This window comes from Paracoccidioides brasiliensis (assembly GCF_000150735.1).
Source record: "Paracoccidioides brasiliensis Pb18 unplaced genomic scaffold supercont2.10, whole genome shotgun sequence".
NCBI classification, from domain to species: domain Eukaryota; kingdom Fungi; phylum Ascomycota; class Eurotiomycetes; order Onygenales; family Ajellomycetaceae; genus Paracoccidioides; species Paracoccidioides brasiliensis.
This window is the reverse complement of record NW_011371367.1, coordinates 58,052-85,485: the sequence shown is the minus strand read 5'-3', so window position 1 is coordinate 85,485 and position 27,434 is coordinate 58,052. Positions and strand designations below refer to the sequence as shown.

Here is a 27,434-nt window from a genome sequence, read left to right as displayed (position 1 = left end):
GACCTTAGGACCAGGGCATCAAGGAACGCCATACCGATAATTGATGTTCGGAATTTACCTTAGGGTTTCTTGATGAGTAGTTAACCTTTAAGCCCATGGGAAAATCCTCAGACAGCGGAGTTACTGCAGCATCTCGAACCACTCAGGACAACTGTTAAAATCCGTGCCAGGGCCAAGGCCAACTTATGGAGCGCATCCACGCATGAGATGATTTCTGAATAACTAACCGGCAGATATTCCAGCTGGTAATTAAAGAACGATTGTTTGATCATAGTTTTCTCCTGCAGTTGGTGACTGGGATCTGTGCGCTTTCATTGTCAATGGATATGGGCCTAGTACGACAACACCGCTGTGGGCACTGCCTTATTTAAGGCGGCTCAAGGCTGAGAGGACATGTCAAAGAGAAACCCCTCAATACTACAGAGTTTAAACAACGGGTCAAATCTCCGTAGGCCAATTCAAACACGAGGTGGGACAGTCTTGATTGTTTCATTGCTGAGAATGCGGGGTATCCCCAGGTTATGAATGAATTCTGACAAGCCATGATGAAATATACGGAATTCACTCATGAACGCACCTGTACTCGTCCTCTGATCAAGATATAGCTATGAACTTGTTAGCAGCTGCTGAGGCAGTTAGTTACATGACAACCAGGTCTCCAATTGGTAAAAGTGCAAAGTTAACCACTCCGTCTCCTTATTCTTCCAATGTTCAATGTTTGAACACGGGCATCCAAAAGATGGCACAGCATGACCAACTCCGCCATGCTGCTTTCCGGTGGAACTTGTTGCGGGATTGTGAATCGTGATTCCGTTCATTCACTTTGCTGTCGAGATTGGATGGAATACGAAGAGAAAACGGCTACTTTGGCTCAGCCGCAGCCACCTCCATCGTGGGCCAATGTGATGTTTTAGTTATCCCACCACGCATGTCCTTGGCGGCAAGGACATGCAAACCTGTGTTTGATGATCACCAGCTTGTCTCTTCGAGAGACCTTTATTATCCGAGGATGGCGAGCTTTCATGGAAAGCTTCTTTTCTCTACGCTGAACGGATCGAATCTTGTCTTTCTCCAAATAATATTAATGATGAAGATGATGATGCTACGGACAATTTCTCATAGAAGCACAGCCTGAAAGATAACAGCTGAGCGCGCTCTTATAAGCTCCTCCCACCTCTCTGAAACGGTAACTGCGAAGTTTTCTTTGACAGCTGCATTCTTTGCTTCAGCGGAATACAAAACATCCAGCATGTTCCCTGACAAGGCGCCCAGCATTCCAGTCCGTGTGTTCTTTCTCGCCATTTTCTGGAGCACATGTGTATTGGCAAACGATGATCTCAATTTCTACGGTGGACATGGGCCGGACGTCATTTGTGTTTTCCCCTTGAGCGGGCCGTATAACCTCCTCCAACGGCTTCTCTTTTACACCCTTTTGATATTTGTCATAATTGCCCGTCGTCAGAAATGGTTGGTGTTGGGTGCTCTCGCCAGTACAATGTCATACAGTGGAGCGGCGGCCATACACGGCATGCTGATGGTCAGTCCCGCCCGAAAATCCATAGACCTGGATGTCTACGGAGTATTTGCGATAACCTCTTCGGGTGCAATGCTCGCCGCCCCTATCTTGACTTGGTCGTCCACACTGATGTGTGCAGATAAAAGAAAACGATTGATCGTGATACTATGGGGGATTCTGTTGATGTTCGGTGCACTCTTTACGGCATCGTGCATACACGTAAATGGAGCTGGTTTCATAACACCGGAATGCCTTGCGCGAAATGAAACCATTTCATTCAATGGCTCTCTATTTCCTAGCCCTACTGGGGACTGTCTTTACACATGTCCTCCCGAAAGACGGCTTTTCCGCCCCAATAATGACGTTATTGCTTTTCCTAACCACACTAATCGCCCAAGGGATATCACCTCAGTTTTCCTTCCAGCAACACTTATTTACGTTTTCACTTGGATTGTTTTGGAGATAATACTTCGTACGGTGTTACGGAATAAACCTATAGACCCACAGCTAGCCCCGGCAATGTCAGCAACGGAAGTAGTCGGAATGCGTCGGATTGGAACTTTTGTTCAAAATCGGCAGAATTCCGGCAAGCCGAAAGATCTGAATGTGTCGATACAAGCGATTTCTTCGCCGTCAGCACGGGAATCATCAGCAGCATCAACATCCGCGTCATCTTGGTCACCAAAGGGTCCTCAACCTCCGAAGCCATCATCTCGCTGGGCTCCATTCTGTAGAAATGCCCCTTTCTACTTCGCCGTTGCCCATTTTTCCGCTTTTATTGTTAATGTTGTCATGAGTGAATTTCGGATCAAAGACCTTCCGAGCAACGAACAACCCAAGGAAATCGGGCAATGGATTCCGTGGGTCAGTGTTGCGCTCGTCGTTTTCTCCCAGACACTCAATCATTATTTAAAAGTACGCCGGGGGCCTGAGGATAAGGGGAGGTTCTCTCATCAAGATGAAGAGAAAGCGATGACTCCTGATCACTGGAAGTTTGGAATTTCGCCGCAGTTAAGAATACGGCAACAGCAACAGAGGAAAGGGGATCTGAAAGGCGTTGATGAACATCTGGAGTCGATGATGTTTAGAAGTGGGACAACAAGCACAACAAGGAGGAATAGCTTTTAAAGGATTTATTTGAGTTTTGGATTTGCCTGCTCAGTCTATATTTCATATTTATACCTTGCAATCAATAGCAAGGGTCTTATTGTGAAGAAAGTTTCCTGCAAAAACATCAAGCTTCATGTTTAAATCTCACTCAGAAGTAACAACGACTTAGTTACAATGCTGTGCTTTATAGAATAAGAGTTTTGAAGAAAGTTTTATTCATACTATAGAAAGCAACTTTTTCAATAAATTATAACTTTTATCATGTTAAATTAGTAATAGTTGTTGTTTTTATTATAATTAATAATAAAAAGATTAATCAATTTTATTTTATCTAGTATTTACTGAACTATATTATATATATAAATAAATAGTAAAATAAATTAATAATAATAACTATATAAAGTTATATTTCTAATCTTTATATTTTTTTATCAAAAATTTTAATTTTTAATTTAATATTTACTTTTTTAATTTTTAATTTTAATATATTTAGATATCTTTTATAATATTATTAATTTTAATACATAATAAAATATATATTTTTAAATTATGCAATTTTTGAATATTTTGAACTCGCTAAGTGTCAATAAATTTTCAGCGAATATTTATTTTGCATGAAATGTACATAATCTTGCAGCTACTAATTACTGAGTAACTACGCTTGTAATGTATATCTATTGAGTTCAGAATGTAGATTAACTATATAATATCAAAATAAAAAGCATTGAAATAATATTTTTATATGATGCTCTCAATCAAAAGTATATTCTAGCCTACAGAATATGTCACATCAGCAGTCAAAGTAAAATAAAAACAATTCATTTTTAAAATGAATTAAAGTGCATCATAAGCATTCATCTCTAGCCAAATGGATAACCAGTGTTGAGGAATGAATAACCTCTCATTTGCCATCCGTTTCCAAGAAAGAAATATATATACACCGAACACCATTCCATTCCACCTTCCAATGGTCAAAAATCATCAAACACCCAGTTCAGCTGAAACACGGAATAAGTAGAACAACGATGGGGGAAAAGAAAAGTCTAGGAACCATCGTAAAATCATCTCGAGAACATAATATAGAAAGAAAAGTGTTTATATCACCCCTGCATTGTTTGCCAGAAGTAGTTGGCGTAGAAAAACCGCGAGAATTTGGGATCGATATTGACAACGTGTACGTCCCCCTTGCGACTATTCCGTATGATGGCTTTGTTATAGTTGCCCGACTCATCAGCTTCGACGTCGATACCGAGTGAACGGTAGATTTTGAGACGCAGACTGTAAAATATAGATGATGTGTGGACGGGCGCAAGCATTTTGTCAGTCTTTGCTAGAAGTTTATACAGCAGACAAAACCAGAAGAAGCCCTGAAAAAAAAGAAAAGAAAAAGAAAAAGAAAAAGAAAAAGAAAAAGAAAAAGAAAAAAGGATATATAGAAAGACATACATAGTCGAATCATCCAACTCCCTCTCCCTTCTCGCCAACTCATCTCCCTCCAACCCCTGCTCATCCAACTCCGCCAACCTCGCCTTCAACATCTCCAACTCCCCCTCCAACCGCTCACTCTCAATCTCCAATTCAGATGCCGCCTTCGCAATGCGGAACTTCTTTGTATCCAGCTCTACGATGGACGCAGCATGGCGCGCGGGATCGTGCGAGGCGACATTTTCGGCGTGTTGTGCGTTTAAGGTGTTGAGGTTGCGGGCGAGTTTGCGGAGTGAGATTTCTGCTTCGCGTGTGCGTAGGTCGCGGGCTTGTTGGAGGGAGGAGAGGGAGTCGTTTATGCGGGTTAGGGCGAGTTTGTCGGGTTGGATGTTGAAGTTGCCGATTGTGTGTTGGATGAGCTGGTGGGGACCATCAGCGGGAGTTTACATTTGGGGAAGGGAAGGGAAGGGAAGGGAAGACGAACTGTTGCGGGATCTTCTTCAAGCAGCATTCTGATAGAATTTGTGCATATCGTAGTTTCAAGCTTAAGGGTATGTTTTGGTTTTCTGGTGAATTCCGTTGAAATCTACCATAGCTGCTGTTGAAGTAAAGAAACGCTGATGATGATGATGGGTCAGAGGTTTGGCTTGCGTTTGTTGACGTTTGGCCCGTTGCGGCAGTAACCTCGGAGTTGGACGCCACACCTCTTGGCGCTTGTTTCCGCTGACGCAAACGCGCCACGGAAATCAGGTTGCCGGATTCTTTTGGATATAGAAGACATTATTTTACTATTATCGAGCAGATACAAGTGCAGACACGGTAAGACCATCACAACGGGCACTCTGTTCTCGTTAATATCCAAGTCCATTGTAAAGGCGCTCTGACAGCCAACAGGATATCGGGATCATTCTATATATATATCTATGGGTTCAAATCTTCCATGTATGTTCCCCCCTCATCCCTCTTGCTGACCGTTACGTGCTTGCTAATATCTTTATCCATCCAGATGCGGCGGATGCTGAAAGGTCAGTTTGTATATTCTAGCCTATTCTGGATATGGCATTTTTCAGGAGACCTTTTACAGAGTCCCATCAGAATCATCTGTCTATTCGGAGGGAACGAAATGAAAGAAAGAAAGCTGACGAGTATAACTTCTAACCTAATAGTCCGCTAAAACCTGCAGAGCTGCAAGTCCTCCGAGCCCAGTACGAGAAAGAAGGAGAATATGTTGGCGTACAAACAAAATTCAATTATGCTTGGGTACTTACATCCCTTTCCCAAACACCCAGCGCTCCCCCCCAGTTCTAGTCCCCATTGCGCCCTTCAGCCACCCAAGAAACTCCTCTCCATATTCATCAGACACATCATAACTAACCATCGCGTGCCGTTTCCCTTCTTCCAGGGCCTCATAAAATCCAACGTCCGCCACGAACAACAAGAAGGCGTCCGCCTCCTCTCCGAAATCTTTAAAACCGCCCGCGAACGACGTCGCGAATGTCTTTACTACCTCGCACTGGGCAACTACAAGCTAGGGAACTACGGCGAGGCGCGCAGATATAACGATCTCCTACTCGACCACGAGCCTGGGAATTTGCAGGCTGCTAGTTTAAGGACTTTGATAGACGATAAGGTTGCGAAGGAGGGGTTGGTTGGGGTTGCGATCTTGGGTGGTGTGGCGCTTGCTGCTGGTGTGGTGGGGGGATTAATTATGAAGGGGGCGAAGAGGCGGTGAGGCGGGAGTCGAACAGGGCAAGAACAGGGAAGAGGAGCAGGAAACTGGTAAAGCTGGAAGGGAAATTTGGGATTATATGCCAGTTTTATCTTCCGTTATGTGCGTTGGGTCGCGGAGCACGGGACGGCTTATTCGCCGATATGATATCCCAGATAGCATGGAGAACAATGGGCGTTAGCATTTGGGAAGCGTTTTAGATGAAAGGGGTGGTGGTTCTGTAGCCTTGATGGGATGGGAATTCTTGATGATTGCCGCTAGCTGCCGATCCATTGCTTGATTCTTTCCCTCCCCCCCTTTTTTTTCCACCTGAGCAACGTCCTTTATCTAATGACTCCGAGTTTTTATTTTATTTTTATAAACATCTCTACTTGATTCGAATCACATATTTACATATACAGGATACATATAGTAATATTAGCATAGCGTTTGTTGTTTATGACGGTACTTGGTTTGGGTACCTGTTCCTCATCCTGGCAGCTAACGGGAACAGGGATTCCGTCAGCAGCGAGGTTGGTAGGCAGGGTTTAGAAGAACACACTTGAAACAGGTGTGTCTCTTATTTCCCTCCCCCATAAGATTCACGAACATACCTAGCGGGTCCTTAGGATACCAACCTTGCTTAAAGTCAGAACTAGCCGTTTGCCCAGGGGAAACGGCGGAATCCCGTGAAAAGATGGATGAAAGCATACCGGGTAGGCAGCCGGAGGGGCAAGAGGATGGACCACCTTATTGGCACAACATGGGGCCCCATGGTACGCTCATTTCCCTGGCTTTGATGCTTGGAGATGCCAAATATTTGCTGCGGAATGCGAAAAGTACAACTCTCTGTGGCGGCGAGTTTTCATTTATTTAGCTTTATCGTAAAATGAAAAATGTTTGGAAGAAAAACTAGGAAGGAATAAAACAACTTGGTTTTAAGTTAGACTGCGTAAAACCATTTCCTCCATCGGTGGCGGATCAAAGGTAAAGATCATCTCAGCAATCCTCTTTGTCCTTTTGAAGCCGTGGTATGAGGTACGAACTATGAATTGAGGTTATGAGGGGTTCAGTTTACTGAGGTGAAAACCCCGTTGATTGGGTTTCAGCAGGCAAGGATCACTAAGCAACCAAGCCAAATTCAGAACCGGGGCTAGAACAACGTCATCGCCAGCAACCATCGTCATCTTCAAACCGTCAACCTTCAACTTCGTCTTGGGTTCATCTTCTGCATGAACTCCGCCCGCCCGGACCAACAGTTGTCAGGACGGACTCTCCAGCATTTGCTTCCAACTTTCATCACTTCAACGATTCAGTGTTGCTCCTTGTGTTTGATCCCGTTTGATCCTTTATACTTTGTCTTCCTTATGGTAACTAACCAACCTGCTGCAACGAAACCTAAATACTCCGCCGTGCAAGTTTCTTCCATCGCTTATTTCACTCCATCTAAACGCATCTTTGGCCTTTGAATGACATCTACCGGATAATACATATACGTAGTCGGTTTCTTAACAGCATATCACATCATACCCCCAAAGCAAAGGTATACGTCTCACGATCTGGTCGACTTTGCCACATCCGCAATCGAACATCCGACGATCTATGATCGCACTCCCTTTCGCCCGGCAAATCAGGATTTATCTTCACCAAGTATCAACTTCGACAGTGGACCTGACCAATACGTGATATTTTACCCCAGAGTCTCTGAAGCCCTTAAACCTCAGCCATGGCTGACACCACCAATTTTGAGAGGCTGTACTGCTACATGTGCGAGAGCACATGGACACGGGAAGCAGGAACGCCCCTACAGTGTCCAATATGCGAGTCCGATTTTGTCGAAATTGTGAGTATCTATCTCTGATACTGTTCAATCCATCCATTTACATATCTGGGAGAATAGGCAGTCGATGGCAGGGTTACTAACTAAATTATGACTACCAGTTAGAAGCAAATGACCCCCTACCAGATCCCGCATCCGCCATAGAAGCCAGTACTTTCTACCGCCATCGACCTGATCATACATCAGCTCTTGGGCCAGGCGAGACGACATATCATCGCTACAGATCGGGTGATGGGAGATTTACGTTTACTCGAACTACTTTTAACTCGTCTGGGAGTGCTGTGCGGGGAAATCCAACCGAACATCAAATGCCCATTGGCGACCCCTTTGCAATCCTTCGTAACACTACTGCTCTTCTCCAAGCCCTATCAAGCTACCGTCCTAACCGGGAGAGACGAAGTCCTAGAACTAGGAGTTCACATTCACCAGTTCCCATGACTGCTGATGACCCCGTCAATACAGGTCTTGATATCACCGGGGAAGACAACGTATATAGGATTAGATGGAATTTGGCTCCACGAGACGCCAACAACCCGCAGACGGATGTCGATCCATTTGCACATTTGGAAGAGTGAGTTAATTTCTCTACCTTGGAATATACGATGCGTTGGTTGAAGTTTTAGCTAATAAGGGTGCAATCCTCAGTGTACTTGGGCAATTCACAAGGGAGCGTGGACGGATACAAAACGTTGGACCGACGGATGAGGTGGCAATCATGCGATCGTTTATGTCGACGCTCCTTGAAAGCATAGATCTGGGGACCGGGGGATTTAACGAAAACAGAGATCAACCTGCCACCCCACATCAGCTTGGGCTCCTTGGAACTCCAACTTTGAAGAAATTCCTGGAGGAGAAGGGAGAGCTTGATAGATATGATGGGAAAGCCAGTTGCGCCATCTGTATGGAACATGTGGAGCTGGATTGCATCATAACGCAGTTACCCTGCGATCACTGGTTTCATACTTACTGTATATCGCGTTGGTTGGATGAACACAATACTTGTCCGCACTGCCGACGAAGACTCACGCCTCAAGACTCAGAGCAACAACGACCGCAGCAATCACAGCCTGGTTCCCGGTCAGGCTCTGGCACCAGCTCCCCCGCCAGTGGAATTGGAAGTATGTTGGAACCCTACGTTATTCCAGACAGTTCCCCACACTCCACAAGATCGGGAAGCAGAAGTACCAGCAGAACACAACCGCCTTCACCTACGCATCGTGGCAGTGGCGGCTTACGATCTAGCCAACCCGAGGGACTCCTTCGGTCGCCTAGGAATGAGAGATCAGGTCACTCCGGCTCTGGTGGATTTTTGTGGAATTGGTTTGGTCACGGTTCGCATTAAAAATGATGGAGATTCGTCTGGTCTTGATAGGATACTTGCCAGATATGTTTTGAAATGTAAAGATCAATGGACAGTCATAACCAAAGTTCCGATTGTTACCGTTTTCGACTTTCAACTTGTTTCCCATCATATTCCACTCCTCAGTCTTAAAATAGACCATTACGTCTCACGTCATCCGTCTCCACCTCCGCTTTCGACCCGGCTACCATCAACCCACCCAATTAAATTATGCCATCGATATGGTGATGACTTTACGGCAAACCTTGTTGCGCTTCTATTCCAGACTACTGCAAGTCAATAGCGGTCGTTGATCTTTCCTTTGCTTTTCTAGCACAGCGCAAGTGATTTTTCGAGGTGGAGAATCTCTCTTGATAAAAACAACTTCCTCCGATTTTAGTTTTCGCCGATTCTCCACGAGGAAATAAAGTTTGGTGTTTCTTGTCCTCCTGACTAGATGTTTTCTTGGTGATGGGGAACTCCTTGACCTTTTTTCCCCTTCTCCCCTTCCTTTCACTTTGTTTTATCCCAAGCCTTAATTTTGACCACGCAGTGTTTCTATACCCTCGTAATTCAATATTTTCCTGCTTCCCTTTCTTGCTCTTATATTTTCAAAATGGTTGGCTGATGCTGCTGGTGGCGGTTTAACAGCAACCCCATGATTGTTCCTTATTATAATGTTCGCATTTTTGTATGCAGCGTACCGTGAAATAAAATTAAGTAATGCACATTGCCAGTCCCATGCCCTTAATTTTGACTTTTACACTTCTGCTTTGAAAAACCGGAAGTGAACTCATGCTAAACAGAGCCCATCCCCAACCAAACCCGACCTGATCCCGAATCGCGCTTACCAGAACACACTGAGATGATAAGGTCGACTCCCAATTCAATACATTGCGCATTCATTCAGAGCCTAGTAGTCACGCTTTCGAACGTCCATTTCAGTCTCATCTCATTTTTATCCTGATTTTGTTAAACATCTCCTATCTGAGGCTCTACATACCTCTGAATGCTAACCTTCGACGACAGCAGCGGCAAACGTAGACTACACCTTCAGCCAAACCCGATGGACCTTTTTATCCCGAATTGAGATACTGTATGTTTGTTAAAGGGGACAAACGCATGCACTGACTGGACAGGGATGGGGATATCCTGGTTATTTCTGGCTAATATGCAGTGGAGTGATACTCATTCTCTATGCACTGTGTTGCTTTGGGCACGACCAAATCAAACATGAAGCAGTTCATGAGGCATGTGAGTTTGATCTTTCATCTAGGCAACATTGTCGCTGTTCATGTGAGATTGCTATTGAATTTCCAATGTTGACATATACGTGACGGAATACCTCATGATAATGAGGATGGAACTTCCTCGCTAACTTCTATGATTAACCAAGTTAGTTTATTGCATGAACGTTTCGCTCCAAAATGCACAAGTCATGTGATGCCCAAACCCCGTTAGTTGGCTGGGGGAAATGCCCCGTAGCAACGACGGGATCCTTTGTTTTGGAGAATCCATTGGACTAGATTAATACAGCGAAATAAAAGATCTGCAGGTGGAAAGGAATGGTTTACATTGCTTGCCATTTAATAATAAATTGATCTTAATGAACTTTCTTCTTTTCGTTTTGAAGTCCCATTCAAGGACGCTTCTAGCTCTATTCTTGTTGTTTATCTCAATCATATATCTTTGTCTTGATATACCTCTGCTAGGCTCAACAAACAGGACAACCTCATCTTGGAAACAGGCCTTTGCAACTCTTCAATCTAAGGAACTAGTTGTTGCAAGCCTTAAGGGGGGCGAAAGGACATGGATTACAGAGCATTTGTCAGATTGGCATCCCAGCATCTATATCGTCGATGATGCGAACACACCGTTGACCATTCCGGTAAATAAAGCAAGAGAATCAATGGTATATCTAACGTCAGTATATCGTTTATTTTCATGTTGGGTGCCACTGAACTTCCTGACACCAGGGTAATAGATATATTATCGATCACTATGACAAACTGCCAGATATCATGGTTTTCATGCATGGTGAACGTTATCAATGGCATAACGATGACCCGATTTACGGTATGTTCAACAACTCACTCCTCTAGCTCAAGTTCCATTCCTTTCAAGGACATTGATACCTTGCATAAGTGTGCATTTCTGAGATATTTTCTAACGTACTACCAAGATGCTGTCCCAATCATACAATCTCTTCGCCTTCCCCATGTGTTCAGCGCTGGCTACGCTCCGCTCCGCTGCGCATGGATTCCCGGGTGTCCGGACGAATTGTATCCATTAAATCCCATAGAGAAGGGTCCCGAAGATCGCAGACTCACAGAAGCTGCCTACGCATCCGCATTCGAAACCATGCTACCAAATACCCCTGTCCCGTCGGTTGTCGGGGCACCGTGCTCGTCTCAGTTCGCAGTGACACGCGACCAAGTAAGGAAGAGGTCGAAACTGACCTATGAACGCATACGCCTCTGGGCCATGGAAACGGTTCTTCCGGACCGTATTAGTGGACGGATTCTGGAGTATATGTGGCACAGTATGTCATGGCTTTCTAGTTCCAGAGTTGTTTTCTTTTTTTTCCTTTTTCTTCCACCTTTTATATATCCACCCTGCATATAAACTAATTTATCCTATGAAGTCATTATGCAAATGCCAGCAGTGTATTGCCCACCAGCAGCGCAGTGCTACTGCATGACATTTGGTTTGTGCAACTTGACATGCAGTCGCATTACCAGCTGCGAGAAGAGGTATATTCTACCGAAAGTTGCGACGGTGCCCAACGGCTGGCCGGAGGAAGGTGGAGGAAGAAATGGCTGGCCAGTCCCTGGCTGGAACGAATGAGATGTGACTCCCTGCTCCTTTACCATGTTCAGGAAATTAATTTTAGCATTCATTGGGCTTCCACAACGCATCCGAGTATCGGTGCTCTGTAATCTCTCTGCGACTTCTAGCATCTGTTCACTTTTCTCAGATGACGGGCGATGCACCCGCCTTGTCTGCCACTCATCCATTGGAGTATCACATATACCGTCTGGATCATACTAGAATTATAAACAAATTAAAGATGCTACATACATAAAAAGGATGAATCAATACCATATATAGCGCCACCCTTTGTGCCAAATTCGAACATCCTCATCACAATACCTGAAATTTACCTACGAACAACAATCAATCACCTTATCCTTCCCTACCCCGGCCAACATACAGTCTCCAAACAAACTCTCCTCGGATTGCATTCATGCCTTCGAAAAACAAGGGGCATAAGCTTGCAAATCCGCCAGCGAATGCGATGACACCGGCTATATCTTTGATGCTGTTCATATTGTACCACGCAGAGCTTCCAAAGCATACGATGGAGGTCAGGGCGGCTATACCCATGTCGATTGGGTCAGTGAGGGAGCCATGGGAGGTTTTTGACCAGCCGTAATTGGCTAATGCTATTGATGAGATCGATGAGGGCTATTTTGGAAAGCGAGTGCAGGAGGAGACAAGTATGTACGCGTGTATGATTGTAACTCCATTTCAAACATCTATGATAAATGAACTTACGAGAGTGAGGAAGAATAAGCTACCGTATAAATATGAACACGCCATTGTCAGCCGATTCTGGTTTGCAAAGCAGGGACCCTTAGGACTAGTGAATTCGAAATTATATCGAGAGGGTATTAATTTCAGGCAAGCGAGATATCCCCAACGCGTGAAACAGCCCGGGTGATCGTACAAACGAACTAGATAGAAGGATGCAACATCGCCCATAAACGTCATCTTACAGAACTACCTGATACCATCCAGCTCTCGAACATCCGCCAACACGTCGCGGCAGTGCTTTCAACTGCGGATCAGTCATCCATGATATCCCTGAAAGCTAGACCCTGTGAAGTTCATTAGGAAGAGGGAAAAGTGATTTATCAAATTATGCCATCGGGTAGTTACTTGGTGTGTGGAATATGAAGATACAAATGGACCTGCCGTATGGCATACCGTGACCATGGAGAAAACTATTGCACTGGCTTTGTATGCATTTAACATTGTGCGGTTTTTAATGCTGGGTTTGGATATGGGGATTTTTACTTTGAAAAAGTACGGGGATGGAGGGGTTATACTAGCATAATGGCGGATGGTTGGATGGACGTGGGTTGTTTTTATGACTTGGCTGGATCTATTGCATTGTGGTTCGGAGGGAAAGCTTTGTTCGACTTCGGGAGCCAACCTTGGCTAGCAACTCAAACCGTTAATTATTGAAAGAAATGTCTATATATATCGGCAGGGTTCATGCTTTTGAGGCTTCTATGCTGATTTGTGCTGGTTGTCAGCAGAGTCTGTGCTGCATGCAGAGCCTTGTATATGCGCCTTCTACTGCAATAATTGTCAAATCCCCCTTTCTCTCGGAATAGAAATCGTACCATTCCCGCTTCTCGGTCCATGATGAGCCCTCGAAGGCATTTGTCATGTGTGTGTTCATGAGGCATCCAGTTAAACTCGATCACCCTGAACACGTCCTGATAAAGGGCTGGTTTGTTCGCCAGGCATCGTTTTAATTACTGCCTTTTATTCTTCTCTTTCCTCATCTCCTGTTAATGAGGTCAGTCCCCCTGGACTCTGACGCTCAACCGCGCGATCTGGCTTATCTTTTCCAGTGACCATGTACCGCATGGCACATGGTGCGGCCTCTGGTTTTCCTTGCCCATCAACACCTAAATATTCCAAATTCGACTGGTTCAATCCTGAACTTGGGAATGCCTCAATATAAGATCGTTTATCTACTTTCATAGATAGAAAACCCTAGCGTTTCGCTGTGAACCATCGAGGTCGGATAAAGCCATGCTTCGCCGTGGGTACGCGGTCTGAGTACGGAGATTGATTGCGGATACATCATCTCGTCAACCAGCCATCAACTCATTCAGTCTTCCCACCAAGTCCCTTAATTTCCTCCCCGTTCCACGTCAAACACACTGTCTTATCAAACCCGCCATGCTCCTGCGCTTCAACTACATGCTTAACCTCAACCCCAAGCCCGCTCAAGCCCACATCCTCCGCACATTCATTCCACAGAACTTGCCTGACATGACCATCCAATTCCGCGAAAATCCATACCAATGGATACGTACTCTTCGACAACGCATTCCGCAGGCCCTTCGTAGACTCTCTCGAGCTAACCAGCATGCCCAGTATGCCCTGACCACGCCATCCCACTGGGGCTCCTAAAAACGCCCCCTCCAGTTCCCGAATCACGTTTGGGCCGAGTTTATTTTTCAGAGCTTTGCATTGCACTATGACGCGCAGTGGATGTAAACCCGAGTCGGGGAGATGCCAGGTGCCCACTAGATCTATACCGGAGTCTAGGCGGCCGCCTATGCGGGTCAGATCGAGAGCGAAGCGGCGTAGGCTTTCTCTGGTGGTGTACTCGTAGTGTGTACCTACGTATGTTGTACTTTTAGGGTTGAGAGATGTTCTGGCTGCGTAGTCGAGGAATGAAGGGAGGTCATGGTGGTTAGAGGTCGGGGAGGGGGGAGGGATTGGCGGGCGGAGAGCTGAAGAGAGTAATCTGCGGGGACTTTGAGGGTGGATGCGGGGGACCAAGAGGGAACAGGAACATATCATCGTGAACACGCTGAGAGGATAAAGAAAGACAACGGAACTCTTGAAATTGGTTGTTGTTTTAATGTTTACCCTTTTTTTGGGGTGTTTGCGGAGAAGATCAGCACTGCGCCAAGCCAGATCAACGTCGTTGACTTGGAAATGAACAGAATCCTCAACTGAACTTCAACATCTTAACGTCAACCCCACTACTAGTATACAACAGTAACATTTCCTACGTATATTTCCTATTAACCTCATTCCATTATTCATCCTACTTTGGTACACCTGCAACACTCAACACCGCATCAACTCATCTCCGCTCTGCCGTCCGCTGTGCTACCCTGAGATGGCGGACATCCTCACACAACTACAAACATGTCTAGATCAAGTACATATGGCCCCGTCATCTGAATTGAAAGAACGCAAGACTAGAAATCCAAATCTAACGACCCGTATCTAGCTCGCAACCCAATTCTACGCAACCCTCTGCTACCTAACAACCTATCATGACCACTCCGCCGCAATCCGCCCCTCCAATATCCCCACCGCAATCCCACAACTGAAAAAGATCCCCAAAAATCCTCCTCCCGGCATCTCTGCCGCCACCGCCACGACAACAACGACAACAGGTGGAACTGCCTCCACTCCCCAACCACAACAGCAACCCAACACCCCTGTTGCTGAACAAGCAGCTCAACAACAGCAGTCACCCACAGAACCTACCCCAGACACCGCCGAGGTCTTCGCGCAGCGTCAGCGCGAGCTAGCACGCGATCTTATCATCAAGGAGCAACAGATTGAGTACCTTATCAGCGTGTTGCCGGGGGTGGGGAGTAGTGAGGCGGAGCAGGAAGAACGGATTAGACGGCTTGCAGAGGAGTTGAGAGTTGTCGAGGCTGAAAGGAGGGTGAAGAGGAGAGAGATGAGGAGGCTGGGGGAGATGGTTGATGAGTTATTAGGTGCCGTGGAAGGGAGGGGGTAAATGGGGAAAGGTTGCGGAAGGCGATTTTGGGGGGAGGGGTTGTGATTTGCTGTTACTCTCGGTTTTGGGTCGGGTAATTTTATGGGGCGATTGCGGTGACTAGAGGAGTTGAATGGGTGGAGTCTTCTTGGTTTTCAGATTCTTGAGTTATATTTTACTATTTCCTGCTATTTTCCCATGCTATAGTTCTCTTTATGTTGCTTGATATACCCTTTAGTTAGCTGACGTTTTCCATATTGATACCCTAAAATCACCCCCAAAATTACACATTCTTAATGCTGCATGAAGTACGTGATGTGGTTCACCCAGCAGTGGAGAAACTCCTCATCATGGTTTTTAGAGTAGCTACACATCACGATATTATGCGCCCAGAGATCAGAAATATTACTTTTCCCCAGATATATCTAACTAATTTCTATGTCTTCAAGATTTATTTCCGCCTTTTGGAAACAGAGCAGTCGGATTCGGTTATGAATTGAGAGACGAAAGAGAAAACAGATTCAGGAGAACACACACGGATATCAAAAATTCAAGAACCATATAAGGAATAAAAAGCCGTGAGCACCATTTGGAAAAGCTAGCGTCATAACCCGCCAAAGAGAAGAAAAAAAAAGTTTGTTCCGTGCAAATAATCCCCCAGAATTAAAGGTTTTGGACTATAAGAAATAAATGGAAGAAGATAAAAACATAAGTGAGAATATAATGCCGATCCTAAGTTTGAACCCGAGAGAGGAAAGATATGGAGAAGATATGCAAAATGCTTCAAACCGGAAGCAACCGACCAGCAAAGTTTTTTTTTTAGGGAGAAGGGGAAAAGGAACTAAATCCCGATCAGCAACCGATGCCAGGCTAATTTTCAAGGACGTATCCGAACGAGAGAAGGAATTGGGAGGTCGATGCCAACGTACGCCACATATCGCCGTAGATAAGAGAATAATGTGAAAATCGTATTTCGTGTGAGAGAGGTAATGTTCAAAAGCGTGGGATGCCATGTTACGCAGGAAAGGCTGGGAAATAAGACGTGGAAATGCGGAAGTGTAGAAGGTTGCAATATGACCCCTATTCGCTGGACCTCGTGTGATGTTGGCCGTAATACATCTAGAAAAAGTATATAAAAGAACGTTTGACAGGAAGCAAGGAATCCTGGATCTATGAAAGAGCAAGGATTTCACGTGAACAGGTTCCGATACTCTTTCATCCTCTCCTGTTGCAACTCTCTCCTATCCAACCTGCCCCGATTCAGACTCATATCAGCCATCTGCTGCTTCTTCCTCGCCAACTCCGCAATCTTCTCCTCAATGCTATCCTTCATGATGAATTGGATCGTAGTAACCTCCCGCGTCTGACCCAAGCGATGCACCCGGTCCACAGCCTGCGCAATCGCAGCCGGGTTGTACTGCGGCTCCATGATATAGGCTCTAGATCCTGAGGTCAGGTTCAGGCCGACGCCGCCGGCCCCGAGCGTGGCTAGGAGGATAGTGACGTTGTCGTCATCTCGGAATGCATCGAGGGCGGCATTGCGCTGTTTCAGAGACATAGTTCCGTCGAGCCGGGTGAAACTGGTTATTCCGTTGTCTTCCAGGGCGATTTGGATTAGGTCCAGATGCGATGTCCAAGAGGAAAAGACGATGCTTTTGATGGGAGCTTTTTCAGGGCTTTTCTTGCTTTCTTCGATGGTATCGAGGAGGTGTGAAATGAGTGCTTTCGTTTTGGTATGTGGTCCCTCATACTGGCCAAATTTCTTGGCTTGTTTGGGATTCTGCCGCGAGGAGAGTTGATATGCTTGGAATTTCTCAAAGCCTTGGCGTGTAATGGCCGAATATGTGACGGAAATTAATTCCTTGCAGAATGTACAGCTAAGCTGAGATCGTTTGCCAGCGCTTTCGCCAAAAACTTGTTGAATGGGCGGGAAGCAGTCTGCACAAACAAGATCATAACATGGTAACATGGCTGCAATAACTGGATCTTTATCGGTCGGGCTTTCTTCAGGAGATTGGAGTGTGATGTTATTACCGCACTTTGCGCACACATCTGCGCCCGATTCTTTCATGAGGGCGAGCATTTCATATGCCTTCTTTTCTGTGGCACTTGAAGATTTCTCGTCGTCTGGCTTCTCTAAATCGATAGCGTCATTTGCACTTAAGCCTTTAAACCTATCACGATCTTGCTGATCGAGGAGTTCCTTCCCATGAGCACTGACTTGTCTCAGAACCATCATCGCCTTCAGAACTAAATGATACATCTTCCCCCGCATCTTTTCTTTGCTCTCGCCAGCAATAGCATTCATCATGACATTGGACTCCTTCCTGAAAAACTCATGTAGCATCTTTTCTTGCTCTGAGAAGGTTAAGGTGATTATCTTGTCATGACGGGGTGGCAGATTGATACGATCCTTGATGCGACGGAGGGTGAACGAGTCAACCAACATACGAAGGTTTGGGATTGCCTTAGGGTTTTCACTTTTAAAGGGGGCAATGATGTAAGCGGCAAACTGAGCCTTTTCAACATACGGATGAAGCCGTAGAAACCTGGTTACAGATGCTAGGTCCTCAAGTCTATTCTGGATTGGCGTTCCAGTCACCGACCAGCGACGTTGGGCATCCAGAGCAAATATAGCCTGACTTTGACCAGCGCTTTGTTCCCTAATAGTGTGTGCTTCATCAAGAACAATACGGAACATGTTCATGCGAGTGAGTGGACTTGTTCCTCTTTTAGAGTTTTTGCCAGAGAGTTCGCTGAGTATTGTACTGTAGGTAGTGATGACCAGGTCGTACTTTGACAATTCAGCGGGATCCTCCGTTCTTGTCGGGCCATGGAATACATAGTATGAAAGGGCACCCGCTTCCAAATGTTCCTCGATTTGGCTTACCCAATTTCCAACAGCACTTAAGGGGCAAACTAGAAGGGTAGTCTTCACATTCCGTGTGACAGGATTGTTCAATAATCTTTTATCGACGGTCTGCATCTCCCACTCCAGTGACTCGAGATTCGTGGACATCACCAGAGATAAAATGCTTAACGTCTTACCTAGTCCCATCACATCCGCTAGCAGGCCACCGTACACTTGTGGCGGTTCTTCGAACGAAGTAACACCACTGATAATCTCCCTGTAAAGCTTTTGCCCATTGGATTGATGTTGTATCCTCCATAAGGAATTATTTTCAGCTTCGTTTTCACCAAACTTTCGTGGTTTTTCTTTCTGCAACATATACCACAATGCCTGTCTTTGATGTGGAAGTAATGGTGTTTTTATCATGGGAGGTGGTTCCATTTCCGGGATATCTCCCGTACTGGTCAATCGATCAAACATCTTCGTGATAGCACTGTTAATTTCTTCCGCTGTCCGTGTTTCTGATTGAACAACAAGACGATTTGTGGTGCTAGCTGCTTGTACGAGACGCCTCTCAGAATGGGGATTGTAAGTTGAAATACCTGCTTCAACGGAATTAGGAGTTCCCAACCAAACATTTTTCTGCCCGAGATGTCTCCCGATCGCATCTGCCATCTTCCTAGGCCCATAGATGTTTATTGTAACACGGTATATTTCGGAACAAGACTGCCCAGGCCATTCGTTTTCTTTCTTCTTGCGGACGTCCAAGCGAGCTTGAGTTCGCACCTTAGTGATCGTCGAGTCGAGGAGTGGCACCAAAGCTGCAGAAACGCGATTATCAATGATCCCGAATACGCTTTGAGAAGAATCCGAGACCTCAATCCGAGTATCTGTGCCACGAGTGCGCAGAAGCGTACATCGAATAGAAGGCCAGTCGGATGATGTGGCGCCAAACACGGACTTCATTGGACGAGGAACTCTGTGTGCGTGAACAGTAGCACCTTCGATTCTGCCGTAGCAAACTTCCTCCATTCCCAGGTCTTTATTGCCAAGGAAAACAACGTCATCGTCTTCATTCTGACCGTCGTCTGAGTAAAAGGGTTAGCACACATACACATATAGATATGCATGATAGAATATTCTGAAGACAGTACCTAAAGTAAGGTCTATTGTAGCCACCTCAGAAAGTGAAGGTGTACTATTCTCAGAACATTCCTTCATGTACTCTCCCAGTCCTCCTCCAGAACCAGAAGCGAACCTGCCCTCTGATCTACTAGCAGCGTGGTCATGGTCACGTTTTATCCGTTTCTGCGGTTGAGCTGCTCGTTCTTCGACTCCATACATGTCTTCTATCATTCTCTGATGAAGCTCAAACCGAATCGCTTTGGGGTCTCGGGTTGACTCGGTTTTCTCTCTTTGGGCATCGCTCACGTTTCTGCAGGAACCGGAATTGCTGGCATCCTTTATGCTAAGCTGAAGAGAACTTGAGTTTCGAGATATAGGCGCACTAGCCGGTGGTTTTGATTTGCGCGGTTCCAAGCCTCGAGGGCTCAACAGTGTCCTGGGGTCGAAGACGTTCCCCGAATGCGCTCCTTTAGGTCGCGGAGAGCTAGGCCCAGAATCTATTAAAAACAGTATTAGTGTTGTGGGATAAATAAGGAAATTTAGTTTTATGAAGTGAGAGTGAAGGGATGATAACATCGATGTTGAACAAAAGCAAATTTATGAATGATTGCGACTCCGCAACAAAGATCAACACATTCGAGTGAGCAAATGAAAGCTCACAGGAACCTAACCTTACCCTTTATAGACTGTTTTTTGAACGCCTTCGGATCCAGAAGAACTGCCGCTGGTGTGTCCATGATGACTCAAACCGTTTTCTTTCCTCGAGATATATAAAGGGCTCTCCTCAAAACGATTAAGACAATAATGTCGAATGAATGTATCGACTGACAATGGGAAAGACGTCAAGCTTGCATGTGTAGCGGTCTCATATCGAGGGATAGCCTGTACACTCAGAGCGGGTCGAAATTTAAGGGTCAAATTAAGTAAGATTTGTGAAGGAATCGACGAGGCAGCTAGCCGTGAAGTAGTTAATCGCCTCAGGTGCGCCAGGACACTCGCGAAGTTATGTTTAGGAAACAGCTCAATCTGTTCCGCGGTGATAAAGGAGAAGTAAGGCTATCCATTCAAATACTGCTCACCCAGTAAGACACTGGTGGCAAATCTATAGGAGGATGCGAGTATGGAATCAGGCGCGCGAGGTTGACTGTTGAACTATATACGCAGCGAGAATCGAGTGGGTGGAACAACCGCTAATGGTAAATAAGATAAGTGGCATGTGACCTCGTGCTGCTGATTCAGCAAAGTTAACGATCATATGCTCTCGAGGATTTAGCCGAAGAATTTGAGATTCCGACAACCACCTTAAATGATTGTATGTATTAGAAATAGTATTAACATCATATACATATTCTAGCCATAACCGATAAGAAATATATATAAGAATCTGGTCATACAAGTGCAGAGAAGTCAAGAAGTCAAGAAGTCAACCCAACCGTGAGTGATCTAAGTTGCGCGATTCGAACCCGCCTCGAAAGCACCGTTAACCGAGGAAAAATGGAAGCTTGATCCTCAATCCAATGCATAAACAATATAGGCCATGATGTAGAGAACTGTATATTACTTCCAGCCAACCGGACAAAGATGAGCATCCATAGTTGGAAAGGGAGAGGGGAAAAAAAGATTAGATAAATTAAACGTGAATATGGCAATTGCGCTGATATAACTCCATACGCTCATGCTATGGACCAACTATTTATCCTTGATCTGGCTGACCAACATGCGAAGGGAAATGCGAAGATAGAGGAGGAAAGAATTAAGAGAAACAATGTAATAAAAACCAGTCATGGAGAGAATAGAGGAAAAGTTGCGGGAGAGCCAAAAGTAAGAAAGCTTGCCCAGCAAAGATGTGAAAAATGAAACAAAACAAGGATCCGTCCCAGCAAGAAGGAGAAAAAAAATGTATTGGCGACTGGTTAGTTTATATGTTCAACACCATGTAAAAACAGGATTTTTGCTCTTAACAGCTTCGAGTCTCTCGACGATGACCTTGCGCTCGTTGCCTTCCATCTCCTCTGCAGCCGCATAGCCAAGGTCACCTTCAAGATCATCGCCGCCGAACATCATCGCATTGCTACCCCGCCGCTGAGGCAGGGACAGGTTCTTCCTATGGACCCGTTTAGCCTCAACGAATAATTTGGGCCCTGATCGACCACCCGTCGAACGGGCGGGAACGGAAGCCCAGCTGGCTGCGAGATCCCTGTCGTCTTCACCGGCACCGTCGAAGCTCCTGTAGGCAAAATCACCAAGTGAAGTTGGGCTGCCAGCACCCTCTACTCTGCTGCTGGATTCGACAGAGACTCTATCGCGTGACAATTCAAATCTATTGGGGTTTGGCAGTTCATTTGTCGGTGAGCTGAGATTTAGGAGATCGCGGTGGGTACTGCTGTCAGACGATATTGCGACGCTAATATCCATTTCCTCCTGCTCGCGAACTAGCTCTTGTCGTCTCTGCATTTCAGCGGAAGGGACATGAAGTGGAATGGCGACAGGGATATCAACTAGATCATCCCAAACACACACTCTCGTTCTGCGGGTGAGCTCGAGGGGCCCATGGTCTGGTTGTTTGAGTGTTTCAACCACATTCCAAGCTTGACCTTTCATTACCGCTATTTGTCGCGCAAACATGCTCTCCTTGAAGTCGGAATCTTGGCTGAATACCCGCCGTAGAGCGGTTTGTGTGCCGCTCCACCAAGCGGTGGAGGTAAGAAGTGGTAAGAAATGATCGCGTGTTTTCTTTGAGAATGGTTGGCCGATAAGGGAAACAGGGAGGAAGAGCCATCCAAAAGGGAAACTTCGCCACTGAGCAGGATTGTTAGGCATTCATCTTTGATCATATTCACAATAACGAGAGATAAATTGAACTTACAGCATCAGGATGCTTCCACGGCCACGATAAGCTGTTATCGATGGCTCCGATAGATATGGTGGCGTGCGGGTGCTCTGGTGCATTGGAAGGTGTTCCCGAACGGCTAACAGCAACCATGGTTTCCTGGCGCCTATATGGGTGGAAATCTGAACCGAGACGCTCTGAGCTTATAGAAATAAGCTGCGGTGGAGTCTGTTCGTCATCGTCGGTACTGTTTGTGGTTCCGTTTGCTTTTGGAGGTTCAGCGACGATAGAAACGTCCTCGGTCTGCCAGTCGACTTTTATCATCCAATTGTCCAGTCCGCGATCTGTATTCCGCATGATGTAATCTAAAATAACTAGTTTTTCAAGCTCCTCCCGGAAGGATTGTTTGAGGTTTTCGGTCCAATAGAAACGAGGATGGGGCAGTTCTTCTAGGGGAGACGGAACGTACCTCCCGTCGTCGTATTCGTCTTCGCCATCGGAGTGGGCACCGGACGGTCGACATGCCTCGTTCCAGGGACGCTTTTTCTTCCGCGGGGCATCACCCGCAGAGAAACCGGAGGAATGTTGATCCGGCCAGGGATGTTCACGTAGAAATATATTGGCGTCCTTATAGCCCTTTAAGAAGACTTGAAAGCTACCTACTTTGGCTGGCAATTTTTTCTTGTTACCCCATGCCCTACGGCGGTCCCAGAAGTCGTAGTAAAAGGATTTGGAGGACAGGTAGACTATGTCAGTGTATGGAACAAGATTGGTCCTTAGGCGGGTGTCCAGGACGTAGGCGGCAGCTTCGGAAACATACGATAAATTCGGGATTAAACAAGCACGGCCAAAAAAGCAGGGAAACAAGTTCCTGTGTATCCATTTGGTCCACTTGGGGTTTCGTGAGGCATAGGGTTCCTCATCTTTTGGCTTGAAGACACCCACCACCTTCCCTTGGCTGTTTCTCGCAAAGTAACTACCAGAGCTACCTTGTGATATCATTTTCGGTTGTATACCCAGCTCGATTGCAGTTCTAACGCTCTCAACAACGGCGTCAAACTCCTCCTTAGTCATCCGGCCCTCCTCTAAAGGGTGGTTTTCGAGGAATTCCGAGGTAACTGGACGAATTCCATCGGGAGGTTGGAAAACGGAATGGTGTATCTCCAGTTTTTCCTCTGCCGCAGTCTTCCCTCTGACCTTGTTAATCTTAAACTTGGAGGCAATTTCCTCCGCCCACTTCTCAAGTCGCATGTTGATGGCCTTTATATCCACTCCTGAATTGCTACGCACATGCCTTCGAGGCCTGCTTGAACGATGCCGGTAGCCCACCGGCGAAGACTGTCGTGAAGCATGCATCGGGGGATGTGAGTGAATAGGGGTATATCGGGGGCCTGAAACTGACGACAAAGGCGGAGGTGCGCGGAAAGGGTCCTCCTCATCAGAATAGTCATAAAATACATGGGACCTTTCTTCATCGGCTTGAGCAAGCCGCTCATAGCCTGAAGTGGCAGGACGATGTTTCTTATGCGACATGGTGGAGGGGGTGGGCGTTTATTCGATAAGTTCAAAGAGATCAAAGCTTCATTAATGGCGGCTAATGGCCAAAGGACATACTACACGATAGCCCGGAAAAGGGTACGTTCAGCAAATCAGTTCATTATTGCCATAGCTAATTGCAAACAGAAGGAGAAGAGAGGTGAAGGATATTGTTGGCGATGGGCGTTGGCTTGTCGACTATTTTAGTAGCTGAAATGTTTGAGTAAAGATAATTCAACAACAACGGGGCTTTGAATGTGGCTGAAACATGTGATCGGAGATGCTTATGTCATCGTACTCAGGGTAAAGAAGTCATGTGACGTTGCTCTTGAGGGGGCAGATAGGCAGTTGAAGTCAGCAACATTCACCACTATCAAGGAGAACTGAAGGCAGATATGTACGGAAATATATCAATTGATAATAGGATGGCAAGGAGAAACTATTCTTCTAGAATTCGTACTCTGGACCGTGGTTTGCAGCTTATGACATGCTACTCCTAAATACGCTTTGGAGGCCAGTCCTGGGAGACACAATAAGGACTTTTAAACATGAGATATATGGCATTGGTGTGTGCCTTTTGCTCCTCTATGGACCAGATAAGAGCGTGACGCGCAATGACCCCTCGCGGAACTCCAACGTAAGCGCTGATGGTTGCATGGTGAAAGATTAGGCACGGTGTTCGAGGCGCAACTTTCAATGACAGACATCAGCAGATGATTTTGGATGCTTCAAATTTTTCTTTGCTTGGTCACGGGGAAAATGCACAGAACCGTGCTAACTGGTCGCATTTGATCCTCGGTGCCAGTCTGCTGCCAGTCTGCTGCCACCTATGAGCTACGAGCGATCCAGGATGGTCGGTCCAAATCCAGGTTCCACGATCATTGCCGCTGAAAGCACAATGATGATTCCTTTCTCTTGTGAATGTTTAACACACTTTTGGAAATTGGAACTTTCTATGAAGGAACTGAAGAAGGCACATCGATAGCGTACCTCTTGTAATCGGAATGTTCAAATTTGGTATGCTCTCAACCCAGCCGTCATCGGGTTGGTCCAGCTGCCAGTTGTCTGCGACCTTAATCATCAATGTCCTTCCAGTGAGCATATCCTTCTTCCTTGTTTTACACTCGACGGCTACATCCGGATGTGGAACCCAAAAAACCCTCATCCAATCCCGATCACACTTATCTTCGAGGACCAACGCTCATTGGGAAGAATAGGCTTTTTGTCAGAACATTCCTTAAGAATTCAACGATTGAAAGGCGACTAAATATATATCAGGCGCCGGCTTCCCTCGACCCTGTCGCACTCGCGGATCATCACCCAGAACCGTCATGTCGGGTTCGAAGAAGCTGAGCAATCGTTTCATTTTCGACCTTGAAGTTTTCATTTCGTATCTATGGCTCTTTGTGCTGGATGCCAAAGCCAGCTTGATTTGTTCCCAGTGTACGCGCTCCGTGCACGGCTGAGGTTCTAGAGAAGCTTTTCCAACCCCGGGAAGTGGCTTGCAATCAGAAAATGCAGTCGCATGTTTTTTCAGCCGATTCACGAACGAATGGCTGGTGGGATAGGGCAATTTCTCCCCAGTTGTGGAACACCTCACCGTTTCGTCGAGTCTGGGATACCCATGAGTTGGGCTCGAATAGACGGGGTATATACAGGTCTTCCATACTTTTCATGAAGCTGGTTCGTGGATAGAGTGATTATGTCTTCGGAGTTGGTGAGAAGCCCCCATGTTGGAAATGAGAAGGGAATTGCAGAGAAGTTGGTTGCAGTCCCTCTTAGCATCGAACTTTCATGGCTGTTTCTGTTTGAGTGCACTCCACCAAAAGAACATGATGTATCTGGAGTGATCCTGATTTCAATTGAGTGATAAAAGAGTGGGTGAGGCAAACGTTTAAGAAATATTGAGTGAAGATACCAGTTGTACACATCAAGTTTAGTGAGTGGTCGAGTTACCCCAAATCTGTAATGTGCGCTTTCATTCTCTAACCTGAAAGGGGCCTTGAAGATGGGGTCGTTGAATAATTCCGAAGGTGTTGAATTAACTATCTCAGGGGTTAAAAGAAAAGGGTTGTGGTCGGATATTTAAACACCGGTCCGATTTGTAACTCCTCCGTAGTTAGACCTCTCCCTAAGCTCCTTTTCAAGGTTCTGATATGAAACCCCTCTTAGGCTACCTCTTCACAAAACTTGCCTAATAGCGTCACTGTGGTAACTAAATGGTCACCTCTTTCGCTCGGGAGTTTGACATGGTATCTGCAGACTCTTCGCCCCATGATCAAAACATTCAACAACCCTTTCCGTCACAGAAGTAGGTAACTAGGTAACTAATTTGACATGCATTCAGTGTTTGAAACAGTGGACGACGTGTTTAAAACGAATAGACAAATTGCCACGAGATGACTTTAAATTCACCATTCACATAACAGAATCGATAACTCCAATTCATGAACCCTGTGTTACGCCATTATGGAGACGACGAACCCCAGAAACAGTAAATTATTATTATTATTATTATTACTTATTTAACGCCTGGAGGCACGTGATCAGCTGACTAAGAATTGTCTGCTGTCCCAGCCACAGCACCTCCCTAAGGGTATCAGATGTGCCAGCACAGCAGCTAGTCTGCTGTCTGACATGTCTAGTCAGCTGAAGCCCTCTTGAAAGTCTATGTACAGAGTAGCCCCTGTCCTGGAGGTCCTGAATGGTGTAGTAGCTGAAGGTTACAGGACTGGGGAAGCCAAGGGCTTCTAGAGTGGTGTGTAGAGGTGATGAGAAATATATATAAAGAATATAGAAAAGAAAAAGAGGGAGAGAGAAGTCAGATGTTGAACAGATTCTAGTAGTGACATTGAATGTCAATGAAGAAGTGAGTATTAGTGCATCAGATAGAGAAGATCATAGCTTCTCTTATTGTGCTGAGAAGTCAGTCAATTGCTTTTTTTGATTCTTAACATGCTTCAGAGGTTTTAATTTATTCAATGTTCTAGTCTTTTCAGCAAAAGAAGAAGTGCTCAGAGGTCTTATCTCAGTCACAAGAGCAGATGAGAAGTGTGTTGTCATGTACTCATCTGTGATGATAGATTGCAAAGTCACTGTGATCTGTTCTAGCTGCCAGCAAGTGATATAGATTTCTTCAGAGAAAAGTAAGCTCAGAGAGATATTTTTTTAACATTGAGATATTAAGACTCTTGTATTATAATGTGCTATTGAAGCTTCAGTATTGTTGCAGTGAGGCATTGAAGCATTCTTTAGCATAAAATTTGACTCATGTCAGAATCAGAGTGTGATGAGTGCATTTTATTGTGCAGGCTGACTTGGCTGCAGCATCTGCAATATCATTGTCTAGAATGTCAGTGTGGTCAGAGCATCATCAAACATAGATCTGTCTTGAACTAATTGAATCTGAGCTATGTTTTGTTCAGAATCTGCAGAGTTTATTGAACTTAGTAAAGATGTGAAAAGATGTTCATATGAATGTATTTGTGTGAAGTCTTATTGCAGTCTCTTTATTGTCTAGAGTCACTATAATGTGTCATGTGAACATAGAGAAGGGATTTTGTAGCACTGTCTCAAGACTGACAACTGCTGCAAGCACTTTAGC

The 27,434-nt window shown here is 45.5% G+C and overlaps 11 protein-coding genes across 11 annotated transcripts; 6 read left to right on the top strand and 5 right to left on the bottom strand.

The window, feature by feature from the left end:
- Positions 1 to 1,249: 1,249 nt before the first annotated feature.
- On the top strand, positions 1,250 to 2,644 carry PADG_06943 (uncharacterized protein; the record flags this gene model as incomplete). The annotated part of the gene is made up of 1 exon (XM_010764044.1): positions 1,250 to 2,644. One exon carries the CDS (start codon positions 1,250 to 1,252, stop codon positions 2,642 to 2,644), a length of 1,395 nt encoding a protein of 464 aa, XP_010762346.1.
- A 1,082-nt stretch (positions 2,645 to 3,726) lies between these two features.
- PADG_06942 (uncharacterized protein) lies at positions 3,727 to 4,562 on the bottom strand (the record flags this gene model as incomplete). Its single annotated transcript, XM_010764192.1, has 3 exons — positions 3,727 to 3,904; positions 4,073 to 4,470; positions 4,536 to 4,562. The coding sequence occupies 3 exons, from the start codon at positions 4,560 to 4,562 to the stop codon at positions 3,727 to 3,729; spliced, it is 603 nt and encodes a 200-aa protein (XP_010762494.1).
- A 412-nt stretch (positions 4,563 to 4,974) lies between these two features.
- On the top strand, positions 4,975 to 5,783 carry PADG_06941 (mitochondria fission 1 protein; the record flags this gene model as incomplete). Its single annotated transcript, XM_010764191.1, has 4 exons — positions 4,975 to 4,993; positions 5,058 to 5,076; positions 5,218 to 5,311; positions 5,454 to 5,783. 4 exons carry the CDS (start codon positions 4,975 to 4,977, stop codon positions 5,781 to 5,783), a joined length of 462 nt encoding a protein of 153 aa, XP_010762493.1.
- Positions 5,784 to 7,485: 1,702 nt separating this feature from the next.
- Positions 7,486 to 9,242, top strand: PADG_06940 (uncharacterized protein; the record flags this gene model as incomplete). Its single annotated transcript, XM_010764043.1, has 4 exons — positions 7,486 to 7,602; positions 7,701 to 8,170; positions 8,245 to 8,717; positions 8,749 to 9,242. 4 exons carry the CDS (start codon positions 7,486 to 7,488, stop codon positions 9,240 to 9,242), a joined length of 1,554 nt encoding a protein of 517 aa, XP_010762345.1.
- Positions 9,243 to 10,959: 1,717 nt separating this feature from the next.
- PADG_12212 (uncharacterized protein) lies at positions 10,960 to 11,785 on the top strand (the record flags this gene model as incomplete). The annotated part of the gene is made up of 3 exons (XM_010764294.1): positions 10,960 to 11,014; positions 11,121 to 11,480; positions 11,583 to 11,785. 3 exons carry the CDS (start codon positions 10,960 to 10,962, stop codon positions 11,783 to 11,785), a joined length of 618 nt encoding a protein of 205 aa, XP_010762596.1.
- Positions 11,786 to 12,185: 400 nt separating this feature from the next.
- Positions 12,186 to 12,374, top strand: PADG_12211 (uncharacterized protein; the record flags this gene model as incomplete). Its single annotated transcript, XM_010764293.1, has 1 exon — positions 12,186 to 12,374. The coding sequence occupies one exon, from the start codon at positions 12,186 to 12,188 to the stop codon at positions 12,372 to 12,374; it is 189 nt and encodes a 62-aa protein (XP_010762595.1).
- A 1,121-nt stretch (positions 12,375 to 13,495) lies between these two features.
- On the bottom strand, positions 13,496 to 13,717 carry PADG_12210 (uncharacterized protein; the record flags this gene model as incomplete). Its single annotated transcript, XM_010764292.1, has 1 exon — positions 13,496 to 13,717. The coding sequence occupies one exon, from the start codon at positions 13,715 to 13,717 to the stop codon at positions 13,496 to 13,498; it is 222 nt and encodes a 73-aa protein (XP_010762594.1).
- Positions 13,718 to 13,843: 126 nt separating this feature from the next.
- Positions 13,844 to 14,548, bottom strand: PADG_12209 (uncharacterized protein; the record flags this gene model as incomplete). Its single annotated transcript, XM_010764291.1, has 1 exon — positions 13,844 to 14,548. The coding sequence occupies one exon, from the start codon at positions 14,546 to 14,548 to the stop codon at positions 13,844 to 13,846; it is 705 nt and encodes a 234-aa protein (XP_010762593.1).
- A 325-nt stretch (positions 14,549 to 14,873) lies between these two features.
- Positions 14,874 to 15,509, top strand: PADG_06937 (uncharacterized protein; the record flags this gene model as incomplete). Its single annotated transcript, XM_010764190.1, has 2 exons — positions 14,874 to 14,915; positions 14,988 to 15,509. The coding sequence occupies 2 exons, from the start codon at positions 14,874 to 14,876 to the stop codon at positions 15,507 to 15,509; spliced, it is 564 nt and encodes a 187-aa protein (XP_010762492.1).
- Positions 15,510 to 16,677: 1,168 nt separating this feature from the next.
- PADG_06936 (uncharacterized protein) lies at positions 16,678 to 20,201 on the bottom strand (the record flags this gene model as incomplete). The annotated part of the gene is made up of 3 exons (XM_010764189.1): positions 16,678 to 19,427; positions 19,494 to 19,961; positions 20,141 to 20,201. The coding sequence occupies 3 exons, from the start codon at positions 20,199 to 20,201 to the stop codon at positions 16,678 to 16,680; spliced, it is 3,279 nt and encodes a 1,092-aa protein (XP_010762491.1).
- A 1,189-nt stretch (positions 20,202 to 21,390) lies between these two features.
- On the bottom strand, positions 21,391 to 23,827 carry PADG_06935 (1-phosphatidylinositol 4-kinase LSB6; the record flags this gene model as incomplete). The annotated part of the gene is made up of 2 exons (XM_010764188.1): positions 21,391 to 22,263; positions 22,331 to 23,827. 2 exons carry the CDS (start codon positions 23,825 to 23,827, stop codon positions 21,391 to 21,393), a joined length of 2,370 nt encoding a protein of 789 aa, XP_010762490.1.
- Positions 23,828 to 27,434: the final 3,607 nt, after the last annotated feature.